This window comes from Pristiophorus japonicus, chromosome 15 (genome assembly GCF_044704955.1).
Source record: "Pristiophorus japonicus isolate sPriJap1 chromosome 15, sPriJap1.hap1, whole genome shotgun sequence".
In the NCBI taxonomy this organism is placed as follows: domain Eukaryota; kingdom Metazoa; phylum Chordata; class Chondrichthyes; family Pristiophoridae; genus Pristiophorus; species Pristiophorus japonicus.
Genome location: NC_091991.1, coordinates 24,300,282 through 24,324,060, shown reverse-complemented (window position 1 = coordinate 24,324,060; position 23,779 = coordinate 24,300,282). Strand labels below are relative to the sequence as shown.

Here is a 23,779-nt window from a genome sequence, read left to right as displayed (position 1 = left end):
CCCATCTTGGCCAATTTAGAGGATCATTGGCGACTAAAGTATCTGGGAAAAATTGCCCCCTTAATGAATGCTATTTCACATTAACATACACTCTCTTAGCCATTAGACTCACCAAGATTCAAGAATCACTATTAATGTATTATATTTGGATAATATGTTTTTTTTTTGTCTGTAGGATTTATGAACGAGTTGTCGAAAGGCCGTGTATGGACATTCCAATTGGCTCAACATTTTGGTTAGGACAACGGAACAATGTACATGGTCTTTTCAAGGTAAGTGAGTGTCATAATATGACCGCTGCTATATTCTTATATTTTAAAGCAGTACTAAAATACATTTTATTAATGGATAGCAATCTGTTGTTTGGACATGTGTATCCCTATACTGAATTATGTTTGCATAAAAGGTACTGAATGTTGAAAGCTGTTGATACTGTATGTTTTCATCCTGTTCTCAAAGCATGTGCTTCAGAATCAGCGCCAATCACCCATATGGTCCATCACACACCCAGGCCAGAAATCTAAGCCGCATTTACACTGCAGCTACTGTTCCAGCCTGGCAGAACTGTGTTCACATTGTTCGGCTCTCCTTGGCTGAAACTCTAATGGTACTGCCCAGGAAAGAGCTCTGGGAATGCCTCGATACATGCACGGGCAGAACATCTTCCAAAATGTAAGTCTTTAGAGAGCATGGAGATAAATTCTCTGCTCACTATGCATTTAAAGTGAGGTCAGGTAGGTTCAAGTAGCTCCAGTGGGTCTCCCGAGCATTTTGTAAACCAGGTTTCACACTGAATTGAATTTACACTCCATGAGGTGTCAATCCAAAGCAATGTGAGATCAATGCTACTGGCAAGTTTCACTCTGCTATGCTATGGAGTCAAATCAGGCCTCAACTCTAGATTTACACTTCAAAGTTTAGCATCAGTCCAAAGCTGAAGCAACTTCGCACTGACATTTAAGCTGAAGTATAAATGTATCCTTGGGTTAACCTGAAACTGACTGGTTTGGACTCAGCCTGAAAGAACCAAGGGGACAAAATTGCCCCTTTTTATAACCCCGTTAACAACTCCAGGGGGCGCTAACTTCATGGATCGTGAAGCTGGCGGACATCCACTCTCAGGGCGGTAATTAAAGGGGAGGATGTCACAGCTCCGGGCAGTCATCTTTTTTTGTCAGCCGACTCTTGTGTCACCTCGACCATGGCGGCCCGAGAGTGGTCCGGGCCGCTATTGTGCAGAGTGTGCATCGGCCCTCTTTAATCAAAGGGGAGGGGCGTTGTAGTGCGTCAGCGCTACGTGGAGCATTTGCATAGCGCTTGAATGAGCGCCACTGCAGTGCCCTGGGACCCACCCCGACAGGAAGCGGAGCGCCAGAGGTAGCGCCTGCTTCCTTTTGGGGGGGGGGGGGCGCGGTAGGGTCAATTCATCATCGGGGGCGGGACTTCCGCACCGGGTGCTAGAAGTCCCGGCCCCGGAAGGTTACCGCCCCAATCGGGGCGCGGGGCTTTTGCCCTCCCCAAATTTTAGATTAGGTTCAGATTTGTGTTTTGCCAAGAGTGGAGCTGACTCGTTGCCAGTAATGAGGCAATGGAATTTGCTTGTCTTCATTGATCTGAGTATCTGAACTAAGAATGGTTTTCTTATCCTAATAATTCAACTTATACATCAACTTAATTACACCACAATATTTTTTGTCAACATAGCAAAATCATAGAGCTTGAAAAGAACACACCTCATAATTATATCTACTTTAGTTCACCTGTGTGATGTGTACTGAAATAAACCAATGCCAACATTCGTTTTATAAAAATTCATGCTAAGAATAGAAAGGGGCGGACAGGCTTTTCCGAAAAGGCACAAGATTCCTCACTCTAAAATAATTCACGGCAGCACTTGGCAAATCTCCAAATGGCCAGTCTGTTCGAGTATAGAAGCAAATGCATCTCAGGTTTTCTGATGCAAAGCAAACAACCCAAAAGTAAGTGTATAACTCCTGAGTCTGGTCCTATCTCACTCCAGAACACTGCAGTCAAGACTCTCGATGAGGAGGCTGTCTCACATCATCTGGGCTTGATACTGCACAGAGTATGGTGTCAATCTTAGGGGTACAGTAGCATAGTGGTTATGTTACTGGACTAATAATCCAGAGGCCTAGGCTAATAGTCCAGGGATGTGAGTTCAAATCCCGCCACTGCAGCTGGCAAAATTAAATTCAGTTAATTAATTTGGAATTAAAAAGTTAGTATCAGTTATAGTCCCCATGAAACGACTGGATTGTCAGAAAAACCCAACTGGTTCACTAATGTCCTTTAGGGAAGGAAATTTGCCGTCCTTACCCAGTTTGACTCCAGACCGACAGCAATGTGGTTGACTCTTAACTGCCCTCTGAAATATAAATAGCCTAGCAATCCACTCAGTTGTACCAAACCGCTACGACAAAGTCAACACTGTGGAAGTACCTTCACCACACAGACTGCAGCGGTTCAAGAAGGCAGCCCACCACCACCTTCTCAAGGGAAATTAGGGATGGGCAAGAAATGCCAGCTTTGCTCGCAATGTCCACATCCCGTCAATGAATAAATTCAAAAAAAATCTGAGTTGGTGGCTTTCCTGGGTCTTTAATACGTTGAAGCTGACCTTATTCAAATGTTTTGAGATAGCAGAACTCTCATCTCGCCTCCCAAAACATTCCACATTTTCTGGTGAGGAGCAGAGTTTTGTGCTTGTGCATGAGCAGCTTTGGATAACTTCCATTCAGTTCATGACGGCCCCCCCCCCCGCCCCCCATACCTCTCATTGCTCCTGCAGTGTTGTAGCACAGGGGAGGAAAGTCTGCTTGCACCTAAAATGAGTGCAAAGTTGGCAGAGTGACTGCTCCCAGTGCCTGTCCGTGCTGGCCTGAGGCCGGAGCCAAATTTAGATTCAGACCTCATTTAAATGCTGCCCGCAGGGGCCAAATGGAGGGCCTGCTGCAGCTCACTGGTCGGGATATGGTGGGAAATCTGCCTACTCGCATGTTTATCCAGCCGGCAAGTCGGGTCGGGGATGGGGGAGGTGATCCGGGAGGGTGGGGGTGGGGTTGGGAGACCACAAACCTACCAGAGTTTTACTGTGGGCCCAGGAGGAGCACTTCTGCTTCTCCTGGGTTCACAAAAATAAAACCTGAAAATATCCCGGGGCCTATTTTTGAACAGCCTCCAATTGTCCCTTTACGGACGTCTGCTTAAGCCACTCAAGACTTGGGACAATTAGTGCAAGTGCAGTGCAAGTTCTGCCCATTTGTACCTGAATTTCGTATGTGGGATCCTACAACTTGCATAGAAGCCTACCACCTGTTCCAGGCGGGATGCCTTGACGACTAAAAGCTGACCAAGCAAATATGGTGTCCAGTGCACTTCCGGTACCATTCGGGCGTGGCAGATCACATTTCAAAATTCGGAGATTTAATGACTATGTTACGCTGGAAAAATGGACGGTCGTGAGTTGAATGTCTCTGCTACAGTCTCTAGCTCTTACTGTATTAACACCTATTACACAAATTTCAATCAAGATTAATATGAGGTGATCATTTCTAGTTATTAAAATAATAATTATGCATCTCTCCACAGGGATTAAAATTTTTTTTACACTGGAGTTAAAGATTGTGAGGGGGAATTTGCCCCTTTTTATAGCCCTGTTAGGGCCGCGCCTGGGGGAGGAAAATGCACGGGAGTTTGCGGAAGTGCCGTCATGGCAGCTCCGCGGTTAGCACCCCGGGCCGCTGCGCAACCGCCGATGATGTCATCACCGTGCGCGGCGAGCCCTCGCTGCCCTGCGCCGACCCGTCGCTGCCCTGCGCCGACCCTTCGCCGCCCTGTGCCAACCCCTTAATGTCCCGTGGGGGAATTGCCCCGGGGGCCGCGAGGCCGGTGCAAGCGGATGTCAACGTCAACATTGCGGGTCACGAAGCTGGCGGACATCCGTTCTCGGGGCGCCCCTTGATGGGGAGGGCACCAGCACCCCGGGCTGCCACATTTTTTCGTCTGACGACTCTCGAGTCGGCTAGACGATGGCGGCCCTAGCGTGGTCTGGGTTGCCATCGTGCAGCCCAGCACTCTGCCTTGGATGCCGGGCTGCATGCCCAGTCTTCTGCTGCCCTGGTAGCCCAGTAGAGACCACCTGAGGCCTTGCAGAGTGCGCAGTGGCCCTCCCCTTTAATTGAAAGGAAGAAGCATTGAAGCGCGTCAGCACTACGTGCAGCTTCCGCATAGCGCTTCCTTCAGCACCCCAGTAGCTCGCTGGTTATCACCGCTAAAGGAAGTGGAGCGCACGAGATTGCGCTCCGCTTGCTTTGAGGGGCAGTAAAGGCAATTCCACGGCAGGGGCGGAACTTCTGCGTCGGGAGCAGAATGTCCCGGCCCCAGAGGATTACCGCCCCCAATCGGGGCGCAGGGCAATTTCACTCTCTGTATGTTTCTGTACAAAAGGAGAGAAGTGGGAGCAATCCAAGAGTAACTCTGTAACTGAAGAATGTAACAATTCAGAGGATTATATTGAAGGCCCGCTGTATTTATAACTGATTATAGAGTTTGTTTTATCCACAGGGCGTGATGCAGGATGTGCAGATTCTTGTGATGCCACAGGGATATATTACTCAATGCCCAGACCTCAATCGAAGTATGTTTAACGCTTATAATAGTTGCGTATATACAAATACATATCTCTATATAAATTTGTACTGACATGCAAGGTCCAGCGCGAGCTGGTGCAGGAGGGCAAAGGCAGCAAAGAGTGATGTCAGCAAGGTCCAAGGCGGTGATTGGAGCAGGAGCGGCGAGAGACTGTGGAGGGATGTGATCGGGGCCCAGGGGAGGCGCGAGTTCAGGGACAGAGACCCAGGGGCAGCACGGGCCAGCCCACACTGTGACATGTGTGCGCACTAGGTCCGTGCAGCAGAGCAGCTCTCCAGTTTTCTTGGGTAATCCTTGCCACTGAACCAAAACCTAGCTCTGTCAAGCCCGTGTAGTGGCTGGTGTGCAACGGCCACCACACTTTTAAAAAATCCACACGCAGGCACCTTCCACCCTTCAGGATGTAGTTCGGGTCCTTCATTCGAAACACCTGTGAACTCATCCTTTTTTTTTGGAGTGGAAGCAAGTCATCCTCGTTTCGAGGGACTGCCTATGATCGATATAAAAATGTGAAAATGCATAGATCACGCCATCAGAACGAAGCCCCTCAGTGCTATTAACCTGGCCATCATTTACTTAGCCATTAGCTGCACAGCTTTTAAAACAAGGAATATCAAGTGATCCTAAAAGCTATTTGGCAGTAATTTGCACTTTAGTGTTTCAGAAGAAGTACTGTATGTTACAATCCTGTTTATTTGTGATTGGTAGGGTTCAGCAATGTCAAATGTTTTCGTAAAAGCAGATACATTATGAATCGAATCAGAAAATGCTGTGAGTGCACAATTTCTGAAAGAGAAAGACAGGTTCATGTGTTGGACGCGACCCTTCATCAGAACTGCTCAGATAAAGAGTCACAGTTGAAATGTTAAACTTTCCCTTTCAAATACTGATCAACCCATAGTGTATTTCCATTATTTTTTTGTCCTTTATTTCAGATTTCTTTCTTTTTATCTCTGTCTTCAATTGTACATTCATGATTTAAACATTCAAACTCTTTATCATTCCAGCCTGTCCAACTTGCAATGATTTCCATGGACTTGTGCAGAAGATTATGGAGCTCCAAGATATTTTAGCCAAGACATCAGCAAAGGTCATTTTTTAATGTATAGAAAGGTTTTCAGATAACTAATTTCTGCAATAGTTCATTAAAAAGACTCAATTTATATAGCACCTTATTACATCTCTCCAGACATCCGAAAGTGCTTCACGCTTACTCTTGTAATGTAACATAAAAACATAAAAATATAGAAAAATAGATGCAGGAGTAGGCCATTCGGCCCTTCGAGCCTGCACCACCATTCAATAAGATCATGGCTGATCATTCACCTCAGTACCCCTTTCCTGCTTTCTCTCTATACCACTTGATCTCTTTAGCTGTAAGGGCCATATCTAACTCCCTCTTGAATATATCTAACGAACTGGCATCAACAACTCTCTGCGGAAGAAAATTCCACAGGTTAACAACTCTCTGAGTGAAGAAGTTTCTCCTCATCTCAGTCCTAAATGGCCTACCCCTTATCCTTAGACTGTGTCCCCTGGTTCTGGACTCCCCCAACATCGGGAACATTCTTCCTGCATCTAACCTGTCCAGTCCCGTCAGAATTTTATATGTTTCTATGAGATCCCCTCTCATTCTTCTAAACTCCAGTGAATACAGCCCAGTCGATCCAGTCTCTCCTCATATGTCAGTCCTGCCATCCCGGGAATCAGTCTGGTGAACCTTCGCTGCACTCCCTTAATAGCAAGAACGTCCTTCCTCAGATTAGGAGACCAAAACTGAACACAATATTCCAGGTGAGGCCTCACCAAGGCCCTGTGCACCCTCCCTGCTCCTATACTCAAATCCCCTAGCTATGAAGGCCAACATGCATTTGCCTTCTTCACCACCTGCTGCACCTGCATGCCAACCTTCAATGACTGATGTACCATGACACCTAGGTCTCGTTGCACCTCTCCTTTTCATAATCTGCCACCATTCAGATAATATTCTGCCTTCATGTTTTTGCTACCAAAGTGGATAACCTCACATTTATCCACATTATACTGCATCTGCCATGCATTTGCCCACTCACCTAACCTGTCCAAGTCACCCTGCAGCCTCTTAGCATCCTCCTCACAGCTCACATCGCCACCCAGCTTAGTGTCATCTGCAAATTTGGAGATATTACTCTCAATTCCTTCATCTAAATCATTGATGTATATTGTAAATAGCTGGGGTCCCAGCACTGAGCCCTGCGGCACCCCACTAGTCACTGCCTGCCATTCTGAAAAGTACCCATTTATCCCAACTCTCTGCTTCCTGTCTGCCAATATCCTGGAGTTATTAAACATCGACATACTGTGTTATTGAAACAGCAAAATATTATATTCCAGCCCAGTTATAGGAGTTATTAACATCATCAAAAACAAAGTTCAACTGTCAGAATGGACATGATTCAGTCGGGCCGCGATTAACAGCAGCAATGATAGCAGAATCCAACCCCTGCAGTCACTTGCGAACTCGCTGGTGTCTCAGCAGTGTGGGATGACTGAGTGAATCCCTTGCCACACTCAGAGCAGGTGAACGGCCTCTCCGCAGTGTGAGCTCGCTGGCGAATTAAAAGCAAGCACTGCAGCCACTGTGCACACAAGAGTCAACAACAACAACTTGTATTTATATTGCGCCTTTAGCGTAGTGAAATGTCCCAAGGCGCTTCACAGGAGTATTATGAGATAAAACAATTTGACACTGAGCCACATAAGTAAAAATTAGCGCAGGTGACCAAAAGCTTGGTCAAAGGGGTAGGTTTTAAGAAGTGTCTTGAATGAGGAAAGAGAGGTAGAGAGATGGAGAGGTTTAGGCAGGGAGTTCCAGAGTTTGGGTTCCACAAACAATGGGCTGAAAATTTTGGCCTCGCCGGGTCCGTACGGAGTGCGCACAGACACGGCGAGGCCTCGCAAAAGCCGTTTTTCAGGGCGCGATGCACATGTGCCGAAAACCGGCTTTTCTGATCTGTCAAGATTTCTCTTGACAGATCCTCCACATCCCTGGGAGCAGGACATCCGCGCGGCAAAGATTGGCCTATTTGCCCAACTCATGCCCAGCGAATGTCCTTCAAACTTTTACGCCTGGTAAAAACAGGTGCATAGCTTACTTTTACCAGCTTAAGAGTTTTAAAACATATAAAAAATAAATGTAAACATTCATTTTTACATTAAAAACCCTGTCCATTAAGGTCATTTTATTTTTAACACTATTAAAACGCATAAAAAAAATTACATTTAATTACATTTAATTTCAATTAATTTTAAATATGTGAGTGGTTTTATTTATTTATTGTGCTGTGTTTCGGTGTTTTAGGGGGCTATTCTCATTGCTAGTAATGGGAACTCGCATAAACGGAGTTCCCAGTTTTATCAATGAGAATACTGCATAGTGATTGGTGGTTCAGGCCCACATGACTCCAGCTTGTACGTATGTACCTGAAAGACATCTTCCCATGCGCTGCGCAGTGAATCTAGGCCTCCGACTGGAATCGTAAGTTGCTTTAGGACCACCAGGTACTTTGCAGATTTTTTTCGGGTCGGAGGCGTTCGTACGAAGGAAGCCTCCGATTGCAATTTTCCCCCCAATAAAAAAATTCAAAAAATTATATATTGTTTCTAAAACATTTAATTACATTTAAGTTCAATTAAATTTAAATATGTGAGGTGTATTTTTATTTATTGTGTAGTGTTTCTTGTTTTAGGAGGGTTTTCTCATTGATTGGAAAGGGAATTTGCAGAAACGGAGTTCCCATTACTATCAATGAGAATACGACCTAGTGATTGGTGTTCCAGGCCCACGTGACTCCAGCATTTCCATATGTATGGGAAAGTCGTCTCCCCGTGCGCTGCACAGTGAATGAAGGCCTCCGACCGCAATCATAGGTGCCTCTGTGACCACCAGGTATTTTCGTAAAACAATTTTGGGTTGGAGGCGTTCGTTCGAAAGAAGCCACCAACTGCAGTTTCCCCCCCAATGAGATGAATGACCAGTTGTTTTTGTTTGGTGGTATTGGTTGAGCAAGAATATTGGTCAGGATGCTGGAAGAAACCTCTGCTCTTCTTCAAATAGTGCCATCAAACTGGATCTTGCTGTAATGGAATAAACTGAAAATATTGCAATAGTATTTCCGCAATAAAATACAAGAGTATATTCTATAGTTTATATAGAGAACATTATGATTTAAGAAAATCACAAAACCTGTTCTGGTTTTAGTAGACTGCCGCGTAGTCATTGTGGCTTCTTCTCAAGTGTGCCGATAACGTGACGATCACCATCCTTTGGGTTTCAATCACTTTCTCTTTAAGTCTTCTTGCAGTGAAGGATTCTGTTATCTTTTCTTTTCATCAATAAATTGCTTTTCTGAAATTATATTTGAAACCAATTAAAACAAAGAAAATTATAAAGATTCTACAAAGTTTGACTTAAGTCTTCCATTTCCCAAGTTGTCAGGTCCAAAATGTAATGTCTCTTTTCAGAAATAGGAAATAACCCTTTCTGGAATGTTGAAGTCCCCTAGATGGGCTTCATGCCTGACACCAGTTATATTGGTCAGACCTCAATAAAATTACAAGCGAGACTCGAGATGCTAAATAAAACTGAGTTGAGGAAATTTTGAAGCAACTTTTGTTGTCACTGATTTGGGATTGACCAAGTTCCCCTGCACCTAATCCTGCACCTATTTTCTATGTTTCTATATTCAACAGGGAGTTAGATATGGCTCTTACGACTAAGGGGATCAAGGGGTATGGAGAGAAAGCAGGAAAGGGGTACTGAGGGAATGATCAGCCATGATCTTATTGAATGGTGGTGCGCGCTCGAAGGGCCGAATGGCCTACTCCTGCACCTATTTTCTATGTTTCCATGTTTCTATGATCAGCTGCTCAGAAAGCTCCTCACGGAGACAGACAAAGGGAAATCATGTTGAAGGAGATCCTGTATCAGCTGCAGCACAAATGTTCGCACTGCGTTTTTCTAATATTTTAAATTTAAGCCATTAAACTACTTGAGGCAGATATGGTCAATGTCAGGATTATGCATTAGCAATGATTTCATTGCACCCACCTGTATGTACAAAAGGAAGATGTTTTTACTGGACATTCACCTATTAATTGCTCTTGAACATGGCAATTTTGAGTAGCTTTAATTTGGATGGTCATCAGAACATAGTCTGAAGGCCACACATTACAGGAACCAGCTTTCCTCACAGCAGTCCAAGCATATTATACTTTTAAAACACACATGTACTTATATGTAAGATGAAGGTTATTAAAAATTATGCTGACTGTATATAAAATGTTTACACAGCTATCTTATGCTGAGGAGAAGATGAACAGTTTGGATCAGTGTTACTGTGAGAAGAGCTGTAAGGTTAAAGACAGGGTGTACAGAGAATCAGTATACTGGACAGATGGCTGCAAGGACTGCACGTGCAAGGTATCCCTCATCTCCACCTCTTCTACCAGTGCCGATAACAGTGCGAGAAACCAAATCTTGCTTGCTTTTATACTTTCCAATTTCCATGTTTTCCAAACAACAGATGTAGAATTGCTCTGGCTGGTATATGTAGTGAAATCAAAAACAGAGCAGCACAGGGAAAATCAAATGCATTGGGGGAAATTCCCCCCCTCCTATCATTTTCCATATGTCACAACAATTGCCATTTACATCGCACCTTTGATTTTGAGAATGTCCCAAGATGCTTTACAGCAGGGGAAGGGGGCGGGGGTGCGGGGGGAACCATCGATAAAATGAATAAAGTATTGGACAATGAGCCGTGGTGCAAGAGTTAGCAGAAAGATTGGCCAAAAAGATGGCCAAAGTGGAAAGGTGAAGAGTTTGAAGGAACGAGTTGAATAGAGTGGGGACAAGATGGTGGAAGCTCTATTGCCAAAGGTAGTGATAAGTGAATGGTGATGCACAAAAGGCTGGAGTCAGATGAATGAAGGGTGCAGGAAAGTATATAGAATAGGTCTTCCAGCAAGCAATTGCACTTAGACAGCAGAGATCCATTGTGTTGACTGTTCATAACTTCATGGCTTCATTCCAAGCATCAGAGAGTTCCATTTGATAGGAAGTCCCTCCCCGACTGGGTTACCACCCCGAAACGGGGCGCTGGGGAATTTCTCCCCCTTGATGTCTTGCTTATCTGGCGACCACATAAGGACTAGAGGAAAAGGATGAGGATTTTAAATTCAGCTAAGGACAGGGAACAATTATAGGTCAGCAAGGATAACAATGGGTGAATGGGACTTAATGTAGGACAGGGTATAGGCTGCTGCATTCTGAAAAATTTGGAGTATATGAAGGGCAAGAGATGGGTTGCGAGCGAGGACAGAGGAGAAATCAAGTCTAGATGGAATAAACTCATAGAATGGGCTTCAGCAGCAGTGGGTGTGAGGAACATTCTTAGGGTGGGGACTGATGCAAGAAAAGAAACCAAACCATTGCCCGAGGGCCTTTCTTAAGAAGGAAACCTATGAGCAGGAGTCAGCAATGGGATTAATCCAGTTTGGGAACCAGATGGAAAGCAATAGGCAAAGCTAATCCAGGAGCCAGCAGAGAGCAAAATCCAGTTCAGGACACAGTAGAGGAACACCGTTTGATTCAGAGGCCATTGGAGAAGATCCAGTATCTACTGGCAGAGCAGGGCGTGGACCAGAAACTGTTGGAGGAGAGAATCATGAAACAAGAGCCTGCAGAGTTCCAGTCAGGGAACCAGTGCAAGAATGAAACTTGGTGCCAGAAATCAGCGGAGAAGCAGAATGAACCCCAGGAAAGCAGCAGTCCGGTTCAACCCAGGAAATCAACAGTAGGATCCCGACCAGGAGCCAACTGAAGAGAAAAGCACAACTAATAGACAGTGGAGCAGTGGGGTTCAACCCAAGAAACGGATGGTGTACCAAATTTCTGCTTTAGAGCAGGTGGGGTACCAGAGTAAATCCCAGAAGCCAGCAAACAGTACAAATTCTGCTTACAAGACCGAGACATTTAACACTTCTTTTACAACTGCAGCAGGTTTTCAAACAGTTTTATGTTGAAGATAGTTACAATGAATTAATTGGAGGATACAACTGGGAGTATTCCACTCAATTGTCCACTCATGTTTAATAATTGCTTGGACTATGAAAATAAAACTTGCAGCACATGGAAACGACACCAGAAAAAAGGATTGATGCTCCAAAGGGCAATCTAACCTGACATAAAGCTAGGTTGATCCCTGGGATGAGAGGGTTGTCCTGTGAGGAGAGATTGAGTAGATTGGGCCGATAATCTCTGGAGTTTAGAAGAATGAGAGGTGATCTCATTGAAACATATGATTCTGAGGGGGATTAACAGGATAGATGCTGAGGTTTTTTCCCCTGGCTGGAGAGTCCAGAACTAGGGGACACAGTCTCAGGATAAGGGGTTGCCCATTTAAGACTGAGATGAGAAGGAACTTCTTCACTCAGACAGTTGTGAATATTTGGAATTCTTTGGTTTGCGCGACACCCGTAGTGCCCCATAGTGACCCCGCCAGAGAAAGTTGGCGTGCAGAGCTGTCCCGGGGCTCTAAGGGAAGGAATGACTGCATGAGGTAAGTGTTATTGATCTATCTTTTTTTGCGATTTAACTTTATTTGGGATGAGTAATGTATAGAGAATGTTTTTTGTTCCGGTTTTTTTTTGCAGGATGGCCTCTCTTAGGTCGCTATGAAGCACGGGATATTCAGTTGCGCACCTGACTAGTGCTCTAAGAGAACACTTCTGTTAGCGCTCCACTCCACTCTCAGGGCACCAAAACTGAATTTTCTGTTCCCGTCGCTAAAAAATATCCGGAGCTAAATTTAGCGACCGCCTGACATTAGCACCTTAGGAAACCTCCAACCAAATTTCTCGCCCATGGCCTCTGTGTCCTGTGAGTGGGATTTTAATTCCAGCAATTAAACAGGGATTAATGTAGAAAAAGTATCCTAACCTTAACCGAAAGAGAATAATAGCGCATTGCACTGATTGGGCAGCTAGTCAAAAATTAAAAAGTTGGGAAGAGCTGGAGAGCAATGCTCACACAACAAAAAATATGGTGGTTATTTTTAATATGCCAATAATTCAATTTCTTTGAGTCGTGCAGGTCACACTTGTGCCAGAAAGTTCCTCAAAGATTCTGCCGTAACTTTGGTAGAAACTCCATTTGCACCTGAAGATAGGGTCTCCTCCAAACCTCCACCAAAGTTACAGCAACAGAGCAGGTGAAGTCGCAAGGAAATTGCCAGCGATGATTTAAAACTCACCCTTTCCTTTCTGGCCATTGCAAATACAACATCTATAAAACAGGAAATCATTCCCTGCCCCTCCCTTATCTATCCAAAGTAAGAAAGGATTTTCATTAGGAAGAAACCCAAAACAGTAAGTTAGATTTTACAATTGTATATAAATGCTATTGTAATATTGTCAGTTCCTCGGAGCTCAACAGACAAGAGATTGGCAGAAAGCTCGGTCTGTATGAATTGGGCGTGAGTTAGTTTAATGGTTAATAATGCATTGACGTTGACGTCTAACAAAGACAATCTTTAAATAGCATCACAATGTTATTTCCCCAGAATGGAACAGTCCAGTGCAAGAGGCTGATCTGCCCCGCTGAGAATTGCCCTCCAGGTAACACTCCAGTCTACGTGGAAGGCAAATGCTGCAAGGAATGCCAGCGTGAGTAGCTTATGATTTTATCTATACTTCAGATGGTGTTACGAATCCATACGCTATTATTTCTTGAAGGGATGAAAAGCAAAATGTTGGAGCAGTTTACCCTTTTCACCAAAACAAATCTTTACTCTTTTTTTAAATGATCCGATATTTAGCCACAGAATCTGTCCCAAGACAGCTGACAACATCACTTCGTAAACAACAGCTACGAGTGGTACACAAGCAGCTGGAATTTTATTTTTCCTGTTGCCCACTGGAGAATTGCATAGTTTTCCACTCGCTGCCTCCCTGCTGTAATGTATTTGTTTCATGGGTTCTTTGCTTAAGAATTCATAGCAACACATTGCTATTGAGAACTAGTTGCTTTATTAGCAATGGTTCAACAATCACACTGCACATTGCCAGTTCATCCACCAGGCACACAATGTGGATCCCTTGAACCCAACTGGCTGGGGTTTTATTGTCTTGTGAACATCACATGACTGGCTAAGCCACTCTCAACTCAACAGCTCAACCAACCTGTGGGCATACTCACAGGTGCATACATTACACTTTCCATTCCTCAAACTGAGCCATTTGTGAATCAAGGATGTAAGCTTGTTGATGAACACTCAGTGGTGTCATGTGTTGGTCTATCAATGTGCTGCCAACATTATTACTTCTAATGATTGTAAATGTGTATATAGCTTAAAGTAGACCAAAATCTACCCCAATGTCCCTATGATCTCGAGGGACCAGCCCTCTCTCTCCTGCTTTCTGTTAGTCATCTGTGACCCCAATCTGCTCTCTCTGGCCCATTGCCTCCTCCCATTGGGATTCTTCAGCCATTGCCCTGCCCCCTAGACCTTCAGTCCCCTCTTCTGGCACTGCTATTACTGCAAATAACAGAGGAAGAAAGAGATTGGGTTTAATATTGTTGAATAAAATGAATTCTTGTTTAATGAATACTAAAAAAAAGACTTGCATTTTTATAACACCTTTCATGACCTCAGCATGTCCCAAAGAGCTTTACAGCCAATGAAGTACTTTCTAAGTGTAGCTACTGTTGTAAAGTCGGAAACGTGGCAGTCAATTCGCACGCAGCAACATCCCACAAACAGTAGTGAGATAATGGCCGAATAATCTGTTTTAGCCATGTCAGTGAAGGGATAAATATTGTCCAGGACTCCTCTCCCCTGCTCTTCTTTGCAATAGTGCCGTGGGATCTTTTACGTCCATTAGAGAGGGCAGACGGGTCACCGCTAGATTAGCATGTCTCAAAGCCTATTCCATTTGCACATCACTAAACTGTCTTGGTAATACTCAAATGTGTTTTAGGATGTGATTAATGTGTCAATTCCACATTCCACTGTAGAATTAACTGTCAGCTGTGGCTCAGTGGGTGGAACTTTCGCCTCTGAGTCCAAAGGTTGTGGGCTCAAGTCTCACTCCAGGGAATGAGTACAGAAAATCTAGGCTGACACTCCAGTGCAGTGCTGAGGGAGTGCTGCACTGTCGGAGGTTAGAGGTGCCATCTTTTGGATGAGACATTAAATCGAGGCCCCATCTGCTCTCTCAGGTGGAGGTAAAAGGTCCTACGGCATTATTTCGAAGAAGAGCAGGGGAGTTATCCCCAGTGTCCTAGCCAATATTTATCCCTCAATCAACATCTAAAACAGATTACCTGGTCATTCTCGCATTGCTGTTTGTGGGAACTTGCTGGGCTCAAATTGGCTGCTGTATTTCCTACATTACAACAGTGACCTCACTTCAAAAAGTATTGGCTGTAAAGCGCTTTGGGATGTCCGGTGCTCATAAAAGGTGCTATATAAGTGCAAGTCTTTCTTTCTTAATAAAAAACCTTCTTTCTCTCAAAATCAAAACTCCTCATCTGATTGTGTCCCCTTCAGACTGACATCAATTAATATCCTGAACTGATTCTCTTAATCTTCACTGACAGTGTGCCGCGATTAAACACATATGATAGTGAAAAAAAACGTTAAATTAGTAGCATTTCATCAAACAATACAGCACGTGTGCTGCAAACAGAATCGTTGACAGGAGCCTTTGAATATAAATTTTAATCCACATAATTGGGCCCTATACATCACACTTGCAGCTGCAATGCTTGATAGCTATTTTGCCCTTCTCACAGGGGGATGAACTCCACAATCAGTGACTTGCCATCCAGTATCATCCGATATTGTTAGAATATTAAACCGAGGTCATTTGTCAATACAATTTGCAGACTGTACCTCTGCCAAAATAGATTGGGGTGCATCAACCAACAATTGTTAAGTTCAATTCTGCTTCCCGCTTGACGTAACATTATTTCAAAATTTGCAGGCACTTGTGAAAAAAAATGTAAATCCTTTTTACAGTTCAAACCTGAATACACTCATGAGTGAAGAGCATGGTTACTGTAACCTCGTCTCTAAGTTGGCTATATTTAACTGTCCTGCATGTTCCATAGTGAATTTTTGTGTTTCTTGTGACTATTTTATTTTATCAACAGGTTCCCATGTTAGACTACTTATTAAAAAAAAATTCACTAACTTTTGAAGATATAGGTTTAGATTCCATTGCACTAAATTACCTTTGCATTGCAATCCGCCCATGTATATCAAGAGTTGTGTTGTCTGTTCTTCAACTAGGGGAGGTGGACCAGTGTTAACTGGGCAAATTCGCAGGTCACTCACTCCGATATGATTAAGGGCCCCCTATCTAGTTTTAAATTATCACCGTAGATTTCCTCAAGTGTTCTCCCAATCAGCTGCCGTAACTTCAGTGGAAGTCCCCGTGTAAGCGCCTATCCGGAGTTTGCGCTGAAGTTACGGTAGTAGAAATCACAAAGGAAATGAATTTTGCCTCACTTCATTTAAGGAGGAGAAATTCATTATCAGCCGGTTTGGGGGATGATAATTTTTGAAAGCCGGGAAACTTAAACGATAAAGGGATAAGGGGTTATGGGGAGCGGGTGGGGAAGTGGAGCTGAGTCCATGATCAGGTCAGCCATGATCTTATTGAATGGCGGAGCAGGCCGAGGGGACTCATGGCCTACTCCTGCTCCTATTTCTTATGTTCTTATGTTCTTATGTAAACTTAGCGCTGGGCGCTAATGTTTCCCCACTCTCACAAAATTGACTTTAGCGCTCCAGGAAGGAAGTGGAGCGCTAAAGCCGGTCGGGGAGGACAGGAAATCAGTTGGTTGATACTTGGTCCTGAAGTGGGGAGGGGGGACGTGATCCCTGAGGGGCTCAAGCACAGGCCAGCAGCGGGCCACAATATTTTTGTGGGGCCAGCAGGAACATTCTTGCTCCACAAAAATAAATAAAGAGGTGAAAAAGGTTGCGGGCCATTTTTTGTGTAGCCTCCAGTGGTTCTTTTAAGGACTCTTGGACCCTTGTTTAGCACACGCTCCACTCAGCTGTACCTCAAAATTGCAATTAGGGCACTATGTATGTCACAGGATCCTGATTTGCAAATGATGCTACCTGTCGCCTGAAACAGGCAGCCAGTCTGACCACCCTTCTAAAGGCCCCTACTAAGATGGCATTGGCCAGAACGTCAGTGTAAATGAGGCAGTAAGTGACCCATGCCACCCTGCTTACGCTGGGCGGCTGCAGTTAAAATCATTTGGGTATATGTTTGTTTTAACAGGCTCCGGCAAGCTACAGCGCCACCACTGGAGCCAGCAAGAGGTACACCAGGTCTTTGTTTCTTAGGATTTTAAGGATGCATTTATTTGTACTAATAAATTGGCGGAGTCCCTGATTGGCTCTCCATTATCACATGACCTATTGCTGAATGGTCCCCCTGGAGGATGAAGCTTCTCTGTAATATGAAACTGGAACCGCCCAGCCCAAGTTCTGACTGACTTTGCAAATTATAGTTTGATCCATTCTGACTTCAGAAGCCAGAGAGGACACATCTCGAACAACCCAGCAAAGGTCACCAAGTTCCAGCCGAAGTCCCTTACCCCAGCGCAATTGTATGGTCTTACCCCCCCGCCATAGATGGGGCATTGCGTAGGTCACGGATTGTTAACAAGTTTATTGGGTATGAAGTGAATAGTGACAGTGTCGTGACTTCTGGATTTCATCCACTCCAACGATGTCCCTGATGCATCGAGCTTTTTGAGAAATGTGATCCGTTTTCCCCGTTCCCTATCTCCCCTCTCTCTCCCCCCACTCCCGTGTGTCTCTTTGCCCCCTTGCCCCATATCTCCCTTCCCCCCGTGTCTCTCTTTCCCCCCGTGTGTCTCTCTTCGCCCCCCCATGTCCCTCTTCACCCCCCTCGACCCATGTCTCTCTTCCCCCCATGTCTCTCTTTGACCCCCCCCGTGTCTCTCCCCCCCCACCATGTGTCTCTCTTTCCCTCCCCCATGTGTCTCTCTTCCACCCCACACCCCCCCCACTGCCGCCTCTCTCTCTCCCCGCCACTCAGTGCCCCTCTCTCCCCGCTGTCTGTCTCTCTCCCCGCTGCCCCTCTCTCCCCGCTGTCTGTCTCTCTTCCCACTGCCCCTCTCTCCCCGCCTCCTCTCTCTCTCCCCACTGCCCCTCTCTCCTCGCTGCCTCTCTCTCTCCCGGGCTCCTCTCTCTCTCCCCCCGTCTCCTCTCTCTCTCCCCGTCTCCTCTCTCTCTCCCCGCCTCCTCTCTCTCTCCCCGCCTCCTCTCTCTCTACCCGCCTCCTCTCTCTCTCCCCGCTGCCTCTCTCTCTCCCCGCTGCCTCTCTCTCTCCCCGCCTCCTCTCTCTCTCCCCGCCTCCTCTCTCTCTCCCCGCCTCCTCTCTCTCTCCCCGCTGCCTCTCTCTCTACCCGCTGCCTCTCTCTCTCCCCGCTGCCTCTCTCTCTCCCTGCCTCCTCTTTCTCTCCCCGCTGCCTCTCTCTCTTCCCGCCGGCCCTCTCTCCCCGCGTCGCCTCTCTCTCTTCCCGCTGCCTCTCTCTCTCTCCGCCTCCTCTCTCTCCCCCTGCCTCCTCTCTCTACTCCCGGCCTCTTCTCTCTACTCCCCGCCTCTTCTCTCTCTTCCCGCTGCCTCTCTCTCTTCTCGCCGACCCCTCTCCCTGCCACCTCTCTCTCTTCCCGCCACTCCTCTCTTCCCACTGCCTCTCTCTCTCCCCGCCGCCCCTCTCTTCCCGCCCGGTCAGGAGGGCTCAGCGGGAGACTCAGCGGCTTGTGGCTCGGTCGGGCAACGTGGGTAATTGAAGAACAACGTGGCCCCACTTCCGGTTCTGGTTCTGGTTTTGGGCGGGAACCGTAGGGGGCGAGGTCCGGAGGATGCAGGTGCAGAAGGAAGAGAAAAGCGTTAGTACAAAAAGTCACTCCGTAATTTTAACCTTTGCAACTTGTGCGGTAAACTGGAAGAAGAGTGGCTTGCCCCCAGCCCAGGGAATAGAACCCACCCACTTTCCTTTCCATTCAAATCAAATGGAAATGTAAATTGGGGTAGCTCTATAATGGGCAGACGATTCACTCCACCAGTTTACCACTCAAGCAATGAAGGTGAAAATTGCCCCTCCCATGGTTTTATAGGTTACAGTTCCGTCCTCTAGAGGAACCAGGAAGAGCGTGCATTACCAGTACCATTGCAGTAGTGACCCATTGATTTAAATGTATGGGGAACATTACCAGCTCAAATGACACCCTCATAGCAATTTTTATAGCCCAGTTATTTTATATATTCAGCTTTACATATTCCCCCAAAAAACCATTTAGACTTGTTTTTAGATAAACCAAATAAAATTAATTAGATATCAAGGTTGAGTATTTAGACTGTTTTCAGTTTCCATTTAAACTACACACCTCACACAGTTGGTCATCCAAATATCTAATCAGGACCTTGCTGTCAACCATCAACATTGACTGACACCTTTCCCCAAATTACAACAAGGACTGTGCTTCAAAAGTACTTAATTGGCTGCGAAGCGCTTTACGATGTCCTGAGGTCCGTGAAAGGTGCTATATAAATGTAACTTCTTCCTGTATCTTATAATTGAAGCTTTGAAAAGAGAATACCACAATGAACAGTTTGTCGAGGATATGTATTCTGTTTGTACAGCTCCTGCATTCAAAAACAGCTTCAATGGCACATCTATTATCACTGAGGTTTGCCAATAAAGCTGCCCATGTTAACATTTTTTGGCCACTCAGTAGATTTATTGCTTGTTGCTAAGTCCGTGGTGTGACAGGGCAACAATTAACCCGTGTAAATTCACTGCGCCATTGTGAGAGCCTCTCGAGAGGCACGTCTCAGAATTGTGAAACGCTCATATTTAACTTTTGTTTTAAATCTTCACTGAAATGTGTATTAATTGTTTGTGACAGATTTATTTGATAAAGAAGTAAAAAGATTATACCACTTATGCCATAAAAGGGGTGTTTTGTTTCAATTTCTATACGTATTTGCATTGGTCAACTGGGTTGAATCAATTGAGCTCCTTCAATAAAATCAAAACCAACTGGGGTGGAAATTCATCCTGTGCGGTACTGCAAGACAGCGATAGTGAATCTACACTAATATCTACCCTATCAGCTTTGTCAGGATGAAACACAATTAAATTGCTGTTGTAGGGTTGAAGTAATCTTTTAATGATCATTTACGGTTGTGCGGAAATCTGGAACAGCCAGCTATTTCTGTTTAACCATTGGAGTTAACAGCAGCATACTGCTGTGGCTCAGTGGGTAGCACTCTTGCCTCTGAGTCAGAAGGTTGTGGGTTCAAGTCCTCCTTCAAAGACTTTGATGCATGACAAATCTAGGCTGACACTCCAGTGCAGTGTCAGAGGTACTGTCTTTTAGATGGATGTAAAAGATCCCATGGCACTATTTTGAAGAAGAGCAGTAGAGTTAACGCTGGTGTCCTGGGCAATATTTATCCTTCATTCAACATCACTAAAACAAATTATCTGGTCATTATCACAATGTTGTTTGTGGAAGCTTGCTGTGTGCAAATTGGCTACCACGTTTCCTACATTACAACAGTGACTACACTCCAAAAGTACTTCATTGGTTGTAAAGCGCTTTGAGATGTCCGGTGGTTGTGAAAGGCGTTATATAAATGCAAGTCTTTCTTTTTTCTTTCTATAAAAAAGTTCAAAACCAGATGGCTTGACTTTGCGTACTCGTAGATTTGAGTTACCGGTGATCTGCGTATTTACAGACTGTATAATACAAGGGTCCATTATTTTACTAATGTCATGAATATATATTTATTAGATACCTGTCAGTGATATAGGGGTAAATCTGCAATACAAAGATAATGGGTGAGACTTTCAATGGTTGGCTGTCCATTTTGCGTCTGAAAAACGGGCGACTGCAGTTAAAAGTCTGGTGGGTACCTTGTGCGCCTAATTGCTTTTAACTTTCAGGCAGGCCTTTAAATGGGCGGAGTGATTATTTGCAACAACTTTTTTGTGTCCTGCGCATGCACGCCTTGGACAGCGCCTCCCCCGTTTGCGCATGCATGCTCGAACCGGTCACGCATGTGCAGTGCGATATACGAGAAAGCCGGAAGTGCAGCTGCACCATGATCCGCACGAAGCTCATTGCCGCTCGAGCCTGGAGCTGGATCTGCTTCTAGGGCTTTTGGGTTAGCTCCAGGTCTTTTGCCTAGAATATCGCTGTGGTTATTTACATGAACAAGGGGACCAATCAGCAATCAGGCCATGTGATTAAGGAGACCCAATCAGAGTATTTTGCTGTTACAAATAAACGCATCCTTAAAAGGGCACCCAGCACGCCCTCCCAAAACAGGGAAGAAGCTCTTTTCTTATGTAAATTGGGGCCTATGAGACGTTGAGAAGTCTAACAGTCGGACCTTAAAAGGATTGCTGGTAGCCCTCTCCATAATGCCATTCTACGTTACAACAGTGACTACACTTCAAATGTACTTCATTGGCCGTATAGTGCTTTGGGCAGTCCTGAGATCATGAAAGGCGCTATATAAATACAAGTTTGTTCTTTCTCTGTGTAAAAAAAATAATTCTCCGAACTTCTCTCTTTGTCCTGTTTGTTCCCTTAGAATTTATTATTTAACATAGAAACATAGAAACATAGAAAATAGGTGCAGGAGTAGCCCATCGGCCCTTCGAGCCTGCACCGCCATTCAATGAGTTCATGGCTGAACATACAACTTCAGTACCCCATTCCTGCTTTCTCGCCATACCCCTTGATCCCACTAGTAGTAAGGACTATATTTAATTCCTTTTTGAATATATTTAGTGAAATGCCCTCAATAACTTTCTGTGGTAGAGAATTCCACAGGTTCACCACTCTCTGGGTAAAGAAGTTTCTCCTCATCTCGATCCTAAATGGCTTACCCCTTATCCTTAGACTGTGACCCCTGGTTCTGGACTTCCCCAACATTGGGAACATTCTTCCTGCATCTAACCTGTCTAAACCCGTCAGAATTTTACACGTTTCTAGCGTGTTGATTCGGCGTATTACACTTTGTGCATTGCACCCATTATTTCTCCTGATCAGCCACTGAAGGGTACATTTGCTATTTAAAAATATTTAATTCCCATGTTTTTTATTTTAAATTTTGCGTAACACAGCTGGAGTGGTGTCCTCAGTAAGGGCACAGTTTTAGCTATATTGTTCTGTTGCACCTGACAGCTTCCCCTGTCCTTATCCCATCAATGATAGGAGGGAAAAATCAGTTGACAATAGATGAATATAACTGTTGTACTGACCTCTCCTAACCCAAACCTCGACTACAGTACTCTGAAAAAAGGGACATTGAATGGCTATTTGCCATTAATGTCAGATAGTAACCCAGGTGACAGCTGGCTGTATCTCTTAAGTTATCAACACCCTGTAACTAAGATGTTTGAAACTAGGGTTTTAAGGAGACTGATTTCTTAATGGGTGCAGTGGTACTGATCCTGTTTTTGAACTGCTGTTTCCTGACTCCCTGCTTGAGAGTACACTGGGTTACGTAAATGAATCCAGTATAGTATATATTCATTTCAAAAGTGTTAGTGGCTTTTTGTGCTCATTTTGGGCACCTAGTTACAGAATCAAGCACACCCATATCTGGCGTGGTACAAGTCAAATACAGTGTCAAGCTCCTTCCATTCTGTCCCCACAAGGTCCATTTGTCCCAATCCGAGAACACATTGTCCGTATGCAAAGTCTCAATTCCACAGCAACAGATTTAAAAACATTGACAACATGTTGTGATAACAGAAATGAACTGATAGGAATGTATTTAATGGTAAAATGCAGCTATACATGCCTTCAAAATCTGCCATTTTAATTTTATAGCTTAATATTCTAATCATTCCATTAAACTTCAGTGTACCTATGGGGTACAGTAGCGTAGTGGTTGTGTTCCTCGACTAGTAATCCAGACTAGTTCAAATCCCACCACGGCAGCTGGGGAGTTTAGATCTAGTTAATTAAATAAATCTGGAATTATTTCAGACCGTGAAACTGCCATATTGTCGTAAAAACCCATCTGGTTCACTGATGTCCTTTAGGGAAAGAAATCTGCCATCCTTACCTCGGTCTAGCCTATATGTGACTCCAGACCCACAGTAATGTGGTTGACATCTTAACTGCCCTCTGAAATGACCTATTCCACTCATTTATATCAAACTTCTACAAAGAAGCACGGACTGCAACAGTTCAAGAAGGCAGCTCACCACCACCTTCTCAAGTGCAATTATGATGGGCAATAAATGCTGGGCCTTCCCAGTGACGCCCACATCCCGTGAACAAATAAAAAAAAAATGTATCAAAATGGTGAAGAGCCAGGAGACAGCAATGCAGAAACAGTGTCAGTAGAATTTACAATCACCACACTCATGTAAGACCTCGATATCACTTGTTTTTTAAAGATTAAGCACTGAGGGACTGGATGATGCATTGCTTTAGCAGTGTTGTTTCACCTTTGACACTTAACTTTGAATCTAGCCTAGACCGATGGGATGAAATTCTTTCACCTAGCACCTTTAGAAAACATTTTTTCATTTAAACATTTCTATAGTTCAGGTAGTGGGTGATAAATATGTGGGTCTATGAATCTGCTGTCAGGATAATGGAGATGGATTTAGCAATGTAAACGCTAGAGCGGTGGGGGGGGGGGGGGGGGAGGGGGCCGGGGGGGAGAGAGGGCGAAGCTAGCACACGGATGTTAGCCTCTGACGACCGGCTATACAAAAATTCTAAAAGTAAAATTGCCTGCAGTTGGTAGGGAAATGAGTCCGGGGCATTTCAACCCCATTCTCACAGCTCACAGCACAAATCAGTACCAAGTGGCACCTAAGCAGTTTCACTCAGTATGATTATGGAACGACTGGTGGAGAAGGTGGATAAATTCATACTGATATGACACGTAGAGCCCTGCTCTGAGGTTGGGATTATCACGGGAAACAAATCAACCTTCCCTCCAACCAGGCTCTGGTGCTGCTGATTTCTAAGTA

The 23,779-nt window shown here is 44.8% G+C and overlaps 1 protein-coding gene and 1 long non-coding RNA gene across 2 annotated transcripts in view; one reads left to right on the top strand and one right to left on the bottom strand.

The window, feature by feature from the left end:
- The window catches only part of LOC139280649 (protein kinase C-binding protein NELL2-like), a 290,626-nt gene that overhangs the window by 57,185 nt on the left and 209,662 nt on the right, over window positions 1-23,779 (top strand). Inside the window, exons 5-9 of the mRNA XM_070900237.1 lie at window positions 176-272; window positions 4,585-4,657; window positions 5,679-5,761; window positions 10,004-10,132; window positions 13,275-13,377. Coding sequence (XP_070756338.1) covers window positions 176-272; window positions 4,585-4,657; window positions 5,679-5,761; window positions 10,004-10,132; window positions 13,275-13,377 — 485 coding nt within the window. The remainder of the gene's footprint in view (window positions 1-175; window positions 273-4,584; window positions 4,658-5,678; window positions 5,762-10,003; window positions 10,133-13,274; window positions 13,378-23,779) is intronic.
- The window catches only part of LOC139280650 (uncharacterized), a 275,728-nt gene that overhangs the window by 125,798 nt on the left and 126,151 nt on the right, over window positions 1-23,779 (bottom strand). Inside the window, exon 3 of the long non-coding RNA XR_011596731.1 lies at window positions 8,897-9,058. This is a non-coding gene — a long non-coding RNA (uncharacterized lncRNA). The remainder of the gene's footprint in view (window positions 1-8,896; window positions 9,059-23,779) is intronic.